At 51.6% G+C, this 8,752-nt stretch overlaps 2 protein-coding genes across 2 annotated transcripts in view; both read left to right on the forward strand.

Annotated features, from left to right (window-relative positions):
• Positions 1-2,800, forward strand: part of THADA (THADA armadillo repeat containing) — a 175,029-nt gene extending 172,229 nt beyond the window's left edge. The window contains exons 37-38 of the mRNA XM_083829105.1: positions 130-296; positions 1,443-2,800. Coding sequence (XP_083685231.1) covers positions 130-296; positions 1,443-1,781 — 506 coding nt within the window. The 3' untranslated portion in view covers positions 1,782-2,800. The remainder of the gene's footprint in view (positions 1-129; positions 297-1,442) is intronic.
• Positions 2,801-4,397: 1,597 nt separating this feature from the next.
• Positions 4,398-8,540, forward strand: ZFP36L2 (ZFP36 ring finger protein like 2). The gene is made up of 2 exons (XM_083829116.1): positions 4,398-4,700; positions 4,935-8,540. Exons 1-2 carry the CDS (start codon positions 4,650-4,652, stop codon positions 6,390-6,392), a joined length of 1,509 nt encoding a protein of 502 aa, XP_083685242.1. The 5' UTR covers positions 4,398-4,649; the 3' UTR covers positions 6,393-8,540.
• Positions 8,541-8,752: the final 212 nt, after the last annotated feature.

Consider the following 8,752-nt stretch of genomic DNA (forward strand, 5'->3'; position numbering starts at 1 on the left):
ACTTGCAGTCTTTCTAGATGTGTTTGTGTAAATTCAGCATCTGCTTTCAAGAAATCATTTTTGTGCTGATCTTATTTGAAAATGTTTCTGGCCTTGCTATACGTCGTTGCACGTATTTTCTCTCAACAGAGTTTGCACTTAGGATAGTGAATGCTCCGATGGCCTTGGACTTAGCGTTTGGCACACTGCGTGAGCTGCTTCAGCTGTGGGGGGAAGCCGGTGCCGGCGTGCCGATCTTGCTGGAGTGGCTGCTGGGAGACAGTGATCTACGACAAGGCTCAGAGACTTCAGCTCTGGTAATTCTAACATCTAGCTGCTCCCTCACATTGGGATGGCTATGTTTCTTGCGCTAGGAATAGAATGAAATGGCTAATCTGATGAAGCCATTCCCTAACGGTCATTACTCCAGTATTAATTGTATTTACAATTATAAAAAAAAAAAATCACGTGGACAGATTTAGAATAAATAAATAGAGTTGATGTCAGTGGCCTGGCAATATCAGTATAAAATTAAAAAGACCAACAAACAGAGATTGAAATAAATCAAGAGTTACTTAACAAATCATTGTTGACTGCAGCTGTAACTAATTGCATTCAGTGGCATTGCAGATGATCGCCCGCCTTGAATCTAAAGTGCTGTTGTGGGTACCAGGCACATCTGGCATTCAAGAACCGTGTTCCCCCAGCTGCTTGTCCAGAGATTGCAGCTACATATTTGGTAGCCTCATGCCATCTTCATAGGACTGGTGCTGTACAGCACTTAGCCTCACTTACCTAAGCCACCGCCTTCAGAAGGATTATTTACGCAAAGAAAAGCTTTGCCATGTAGGTTCTATAGAGCCTAAAGCCGTATATAGCACTGCGCTACCTTTGCCATGACAAGGCTGTAAGAATGAAAATCAGGCTAGACGGTAACAGGGAAGTAGCGGGAACAGGGATGTTTGTTGACAATTAATATGCACCATAAAATGTATTACGAAACTTCTCTTAAGCCTGTGGTTTAGGTACGCCTTTCTGATATTTCACTGGCTGATACCATTTTCCTTTTCCACTTAATCCACTCAAAAAGCTCCATGAGATAGCAAATTACCATGCTGGTTACAGGAGTCTCTGTGAAATACAAGACAGTTACAGTGGAAGGCAAGCACACGTTAAGGATTAGGACTACTACTTACTTCCACTATTCCCCAAGAGTTATACCACAACTGCCTCATTTTTGAAGGTAGAATTTCTTTGGCAAAGGAAGAAACTTCATATTGCATTGAAAACCTGTGAAAAATGATGCATATGAATTTTTCCTTTTTTTTTTTTTTTGTAGAAATAACCTGTAACAGGCTCTACACTCTACTTCTCTTTGTATCTTTCTTATACTTTAAAATGCTTTCCTTGTTATCCAGCCCACAAGTCGTTTCCTAATTGCTGTTGGTTTTCTTTTCGTTAAGGAAGAAGATGATAACCTGTTTGATAAAGGGGAAGTGAATTTTTGGGAAGAGAAGTTAACTAACGTCAGACAACTTAGTAAGCACCTTTTACGGCTTGTACAAGTGACTCATCTAACCTTACCAGATCAGGGAGAGCTTAATCGACTGTCCAGAAGGGCACAGGACCGCGCCCAGCTTGTTGCACGCCTTCTTAGAGCGCTTCCTCCGACTCCAGAATTTTCAAAAACTTCAGAATTCACAAAATTGGCTATTCAGAATGAAAGAATATCAGTCTGCCTTAAAATAATAAATTTGCTCAAGTCTGATGAGATTTGCAAAAACGGAAGTCCAAAAAAATAAACTAAAACAAAACACTAAAAGTTAATTCTCAGGGAACTACAGACATTATAGTGGATTGGCAGGGGACTGAATTCTATGGATATTCAAGGAATTAAGGTATTGCTATGACAACCCCAGTAAACCTGTAACAAACTATTCACTATTCATGCTAAAAACGCATTTTCCATATATGAGTCCGTTGATTTATTTTTTTTTTGGTCAGGTGTGCTGTGGGAGACCATTCCTTTTAAATGCATTTGCTAATTTCATTCAGCTGAGTATGGTTTATTGTAGCTACTGTGGGAAGTAAAGCAGCTAAACCTAACATTTTCCATTCATCCAGGTGCAGGCCACCTGTCGTTGTGTTACATTTTATCCTGGATTTTTACCTCCTGTATTTTAATACCAAGAAAAAAACTTCTTTTGCGGGGGCTTCTTTTGACAGGTAAAATGTTAATTATTAAATTGATAAGGGAAATTTTTATTTTAAGTTAAACCTTGGATCCCTTCGTTGTCCGTGACAAATTCTAGACTACAGTTTAAATTTTACTGCATTCTTCTCTGGAGGAAGGCAAGGATCCTTACTTTGCTAGTAGCCTTGTTTTGTAGATGGAAACAGCATTAGTTACGCTTCGCATGCCTGTGTTTCCTGTAAATCAAATAACTACTTTTGTAAAATTGCTCTCAAATGAAGTTGGCAGTGTTGAAAACAAAGCGCTGTTCCACTTAGAACAAAATAGTTTTGTCTTTACTTCAAAACACCTTGCTCTCCAAGCAGTCTTGAAAAAGAAGGTCCTGCTCGGTAGAACGAGGCCACCAGAGATGTGCAGGAAGCATCCTCGTGCTACAGCGCTCTCCCTCCCGAGGTTTTGCAGCGAGCCCTCGGGTAAGAGCTGCATGGAATGTGTCCAGTGCTCAACCATTTCATTGTCTGAGGTACAAAAACGTTTGTCGCGCTTTCTGGATTTATTTTTCTGGGAATTTGGAGTCGGCTGTGATGTGAAAATGAGACGTCAAAAATAAATACTTATTTTAAAAAGGATTTATGTTCCTTCAGTCGAGGGCTATGATTTTACATTTGGTCTGGTCAGAGCTGGGCATAACCAAAACAAAGCTGTAAGTCGATATATATAGTTACTCCAGTCCCCTTGGAAGAGTTACAGAGTTATGTGCCATACGCGGTTGCTCACTTTCAGCCTCGCGGCTCGCAGCTGCCCGTTGGCACAGCCTCGCTGCGCGGCTGGGTGACGATGCAGCGAGCACGCGGCGCTCGGAGGGCTGCAGGCTCTGCCGTGCTGCCGGTCTCCGGGAGGTGGCAATGCAACACAATGCAACGCAGCGCGGCTCTGCAGCCTGTGTCAGCTCCTGGCCGGGCTCTTCACGAAGAGCGACCGTCCTGGTCTGCCCATGGCATCCCAGTCGTGTCGCCGACTCCTTGTGACGGCGTAAGTTTGGGGAGGAATCTGCTGTAAACCACGATAAGCTATCGAATTGAGCCCAACGAATGTGTGCAAACTACACCAGGCTAACTCACTCTAGGCAAAAACTCACGTCTGAACAGAAGTGGAAGTACTCGCTGTAGGTTTCCAGGATTCGAGATTACTTATGTAAGTAATTCACAATGCAACATGAGACTTCGCACAGCAAAAGGAGAATGTTAGAATCCGAGATGGAAACTTGTTTTTTTAGGATATGTGTTATCTAATGCAATAAAGCCACGCTGTGAGCTAGCCTGGAAATTAATTTGTTGGCATCTGTTTGCAGCTCCTGGGCAAAGAGTAGCCCAGGTTACGTCTGGAAGCCGTTTTTAAGAGTAGTCAGGGGCCGCACAACTGTTTGACAGCTGCCTGTTAGCGCAGCTCCCAGCTTTTGGGACTGGTGCAGCAGCAAATCTGGCAGGACAGGGACCTGTGAGTACCAAAAGGACGGCTCGGTTCTGTGCCCTCGGTTATTTCAGCAGTGAGCGTAAGGCTACCTGGTAGCCCTGTTTTTTGTGCTTTATTGGAAAGAAGTTGAAGCGTGTGTGCACGTTTATATTGAGCGACGGACAACTCCAGAGGCAGAGCAGTGTAGCAGTAGGTCCACGGCGACCGTAAAACCCGAGTAACTCAGCGAAGCCGTGAGGGCTGGGTTAAGGGGTGCAGGAGCCGGCCCCACGGCGCAGCGCTGCTCGCCGTGCTCTGAGCGCGGCCGCGAGCAGGGCTCCTCCTCGCCTCGCGGCGAGCAAACGCGGCGCTGGGCGCTAGCACAGCGCAACGGGGCCCGGGCTGGTTTGTAACCGCTCCACCAGGAGCTCCGCGGGGCGGCAGGGGGCGGCACAGCGCCGGGCACGGCGAGGGGGGGGGGGGGGGAGAAGCAGCGCGCTGCGGGCAGGCGGGAACGAGCCCGCCCGGCCCCGGGGCGGCCCCGGGCTTTTGTCTCGGGCCCATTACGTGGCACAAGCGGCGGCGGCTGAGGAGGAGGAGGAGGAGGTGGAGGAGGAGGAGGAGGAGGAGGCGGCGGCTCCGCGCCGACCCGAAATGGCGGCCAGCGCCGGCCCCGCCGCGGGGCGGGGCGAGGCGGGCGGCGGGCGGGGCGCTGGGCCCCGGCGCCTCCCCCCCGTGCCTCGGCGGCGGCGTTTATATGGGGGCGGCGCGGGGCCCCGCCGAGCTCCCGCCGGTCGCCCGCTGCCCTGCAGCCGCCGCCGCCGCCCCGGCCCGGCTCCCGCCGCCCCGCCGGGAAGGAGACGGGAGCGTTTCGGATCCGTGAGCGGCCGGCACCCCCCTACCCTACCCCACCCCGCCCCGCCGCCGCCACCACCTCCCGCCCAGTCGTGGCTTTTGCAAACCCTCCGAGGGGAGCGGGATCTTTCGGTCCTTCCTGCGTTTCCGACCATTACAGGATCTAGCGATGTCTACGACGCTGTTATCGGCCTTCTACGACATCGACTTCTTGTGCAAGGTAAGGGCCGGGCCGGGGCGCGGGGGGAGCCCCGCAGGGGGCTGCGGGGGGGCTTCGCGGGGGTCGCGGGGCGCCTCCGTGCCCCCGTCCCCGTCCCTGCCCCGTCCGCGGCTCCGGGGCCGTGCCCGGGGCGGCGCGGGCTGGCGGTCGCCCTGCAACCCGCCTCTCTCCGCTCTCTCCTCCTCCTCCTCTTCTCCCGCTCCCCGTCCCCCCGTTCTCCCGCCCCGCTCGCAGACGGAGAAGTCCCTGACCAACCTGAGCAGCATGCTGGACAAGAAGGCCGTGGGGACCCCGGTCACCCCCCCCAGCTCCAGCTTCGCGCCGGGCTTCCTGCGGCGGCACTCGACCAGCAACCTGCCGGCCCTGGCCGGCGGCTCCAAGTTCCCCAGCCCCACCGGCTCCAGCTCTTCCTCCTCCTCCTCCTCCTCCTCTTCCTCCTCCTCGTTCGGCAGCCTGAAGGAGACGGGCTCCGGCGGCGGAGGCGGCGGCAGCAGCAGCCCCACGGCCCTGCTCAACAAGGAGAACAAGTTCCGGGACCGCTCCTTCAGCGAGAACGGCGAGCGCAGCCAGCACCTCATGCAGCAGCTCCAGCAGCAGCAGCAGCAGCAGCAGAAGGGGGGCGGCTCCGGCGGCGGCGGGGGGGCCCCCATCAACTCGACGCGCTACAAGACGGAGCTGTGCCGCCCCTTCGAGGAGAGCGGCGCCTGCAAGTACGGCGAGAAGTGCCAGTTCGCGCACGGCTTCCACGAGCTGCGCAGCCTCACCCGCCACCCCAAGTACAAGACCGAGCTGTGCCGCACCTTCCACACCATCGGCTTCTGCCCCTACGGCCCCCGCTGCCACTTCATCCACAACGCCGACGAGCGCCGCCCGGCGCCCGGCGGGGGCACGGCCGCCGCGCCGCCCGCCTCGGCCGCCCCCCCGCACCACCACCACCACCACCACCACCAGCACGCCCCGCACCCCGCCGGCAGCACCGGCGACCTCCGCGCCTTCGCCCCCCGTGACCACCCCCTGGGAGGCGGAGGAGGAGGAGGCGGCGGCGGCGGCGGCTTCGGGCACCCCCGCGGCGGCGGGGGCAGCGAGCGGCCCAAGCTGCACCACAGCCTCAGCTTCTCCGGCTTCTCCGCCCACCACCACCACCACCACCACCCGCACGCCGCCGCCCCGCCGCCCCCGCCGCCCCCCGGCGGCCGCCTGGACGCCGCCGCGCTGCTGGAGAGCCCCGGCGGGTCGCGCACGCCGCCGCCGCCCGCCTCGGCCTCGTCGTACTGCGAGGAGCTGCTCTCGCCGCCCTGCGCCAACAACGCCTTCGCCTTCTCGGGCCAGGAGCTGGGCAGCCTCATCGCGCCCCTCGCCCTGCACACCCCCAGCTTCGCCGCCGCAGCCGCCGCCGCCGCCTATTACCGCTGCCAGCAGCAGCAGCAGCAGCAGCCCCCGCCGCCGCCGCCCCCCGGGGGGGGCTGCCCGCCGCCCCCCGCCTCGCCGCCCTTCAGCTTCCAGCCCCTGCGCCGCCTCTCCGAGTCGCCCGTCTTCGACGCGCCGCCCAGCCCGCCGGACTCGCTGTCGGACCGCGAGAGCTACCTGAGCGGCTCCCTCAGCTCCGGCTCCCTCAGCGGCTCCGAGTCGCCCAGCCTGGACTCGGGCCGCCGCCTGCCCATCTTCAGCCGCCTCTCCATCTCCGACGACTAGGCCGGCGGCTGCTGCTGCTGCTGCTGCTCCCGCTGCGCCCCCCGCCGCCGCCCCCGGGCCGGCCCCGCGCCCCCCCCGCAGCCGCGAGCGCAAGTAAGTCGCAGGGCGAAGAGAGAGAACCCTGCTCTTTTTTTTTTTTTTTTTTTATACGTATATCTATCTATATATCCACCGAGAGCTGAACAAAAAAGCGTTTTGCGAAAGGGCGAGTGACGTGAACTGAACAAACCTATTTTTATAGAGAGACCTTGGAAGAAGGGGATTTTTGTTTTGGGGTTGTTTTTTTTTTTTTTCGTTGTTGTTCTTTGGAGACAAGTTATGATACGCACCAGCAGCAGCCATTCCATCTGTGTTCAGAGAAAAAAAAAAAAAGAAAGAAAACAAAACACGAGCGTTAGCAAAGACACCACCAGAAAGCAACAAACAATCCGGGGAGCGCGGGTTCTGCCTTTTCAGCTCCTCCACATCTGCAGGCACACGCAGAAAAGCCACCGAGCAGTTCTTGTCTTTCAATCCAGTTCAAATAAAAACACAGAACGTAACTAAAACCTATAAGCTTTTTTTAAGAAAAGATAAATCCAACATCCTGCCAAGAATATGCCTTGATAACAACCTTCTTTTTTTATATATCTATATATTATTATTATAACAAATGCTAAAACCTTCATTCCAAAGTTTAATATTGGTTCCATTGCCACCACTTAGTGGATGTTTGGCTTAGAACAATTTTTTTTTGTTGTTGCTTTATTTGGAAGCACTCAACTGAGTTTAGTTTGTAATTGTTGGAGAATAACTGCTGATTTTTTTAATTTTTTTTAGCTGTTTGAGTTGATTGCATGAATGAGTCACTGCACACAACTCAATATGAAACTATTTAACTTATTTATTATCTTGTGAAAAGTATACATTGGTAATTTGTTCATACTGTATTTATCGGGTATGATGAAAAGCAATAGATATATATTCTTTTATTATGTTTAAATTATGATTGCCATTATTAATCGGCGAAATGTGGAGTGTGTTCTTTTCACAGTAATATATGCCTTTTTGTAACTTCACTTGGTTATTTTATTGTAAATGAGTAAAATTCTTAATTTAAGAGATTGTATGTAATATTTATTTCATTAATTTCTTTCCTTGTTTACGTAAATCTGAAAGATTGCATGGTTTCTTTATAGAAATCGGTCTCGATGCTGTGGAAGTAGTTTGAGCAATTTCTATGGGTTTTTTTAGAATGTAAATGGTTGTAGCCCGTCCGAGTTGAAAAACAAGTAGAAGAAGGGGGGGGGGGAAACAAACCAACAAAAAAAAAAAAGACTGACTTTGCAATCAGACTTCAAAGTGGCAAATCTAATTTCAGAGTCGTTTAAAGTAACCAAAAAGTATTTCTTGTTGCCTAACTCCACCAATCACACTGTGATATAGTCTCAAAGTATGTAGCAATAATTGGGGGTCCCAGTATTATGTCTCACAGTGCCTTCTTGAGGGTCCATGCTTGCCTTAACTATTTCTCAACCAAATAAGTATTTTTCTTAATGCTTGAGATGATAATTTGAATGTAGGGATGGGTTTTAACTACAGCAAAATTTCACCACTTTTTATTTTATAAGAATGGAGGCCATCTTTGGATCTGAAACTTTATACAGTACACGAGCATATCTTGTTTAATTGAATTCCAAAACTTGTAATTTTTTTTTTCTTATGTAGAAAGGCGGGAGTTTTCCGAAACTTTCCTGGACGGTGGATGAATGAGCAGTAGCTTAGTTTTGTTTGTACATAGGTACAGATTGAGCACTATGTACTCTTTTGGACTACTTTAACAGAAGTATGTTTTGAATGTAACTAAAGGATAAGTCAACTTGAGTTGTAATATATTTTTCGGGAGTCAGTTCACTACAAATTGTGTGAGACTGTAAACTTTGTACTGTAAATGTTTTGTAGTTCTCCCAATAAAGTTTTTTTGAAAAAAAAAAAAAAAAGGGAACAAAAAACCAGCACAACCCCAACTGTTGGAGCCCTGCCTAGGCCGCGCTTCCCGCTCGCCCCCCTCACGCCCGGGCCTGGCTGCAGATTAACCAGGCCCCGCTCCTGCAGCCCGCTCTGGTCGGCGGCCAAAGCTAATAAACGCTTCCAGAAGGTTCGGCCCTGCGGGTGCCGCCAGTGTGCTCTGTCCTGCTTCCCCTTTTTTATTTTTTTCCCCCGTGTGGTGTTTTTTTTTTTTTTCCCTTCCTTTCTTTTTAGGAAGAGGGCTAGAGGATTGGGCCCCTGCTGCCTCTGCCTTAGCAGCTGGAATGGAAAAATCTAGTAATGGCATTTATCGCCAGCACGGCTAGTAACGTGCCATTAGCCTTCCCTGCTTG

This window comes from Anser anser, assembly GCF_964211835.1.
Source record: "Anser anser genome assembly, chromosome: 3".
Classification (NCBI taxonomy): Eukaryota; Metazoa; Chordata; class Aves; order Anseriformes; family Anatidae; genus Anser; species Anser anser.

Excerpts from the sequence above, each read along its gene's own strand:
- ZFP36L2 (XM_083829116.1), top strand. The coding sequence starts at position 4,650 with ATGTCTACGACGCTGTTATCGGCCTTCTACGACATCGACTTCTTGTGC. Across the intron at positions 4,701-4,934 it reads ACATCGACTTCTTGTGCAAG|ACGGAGAAGTCCCTGACCAA; the intron begins GTAAGGGCCGGG and ends CCCCGCTCGCAG.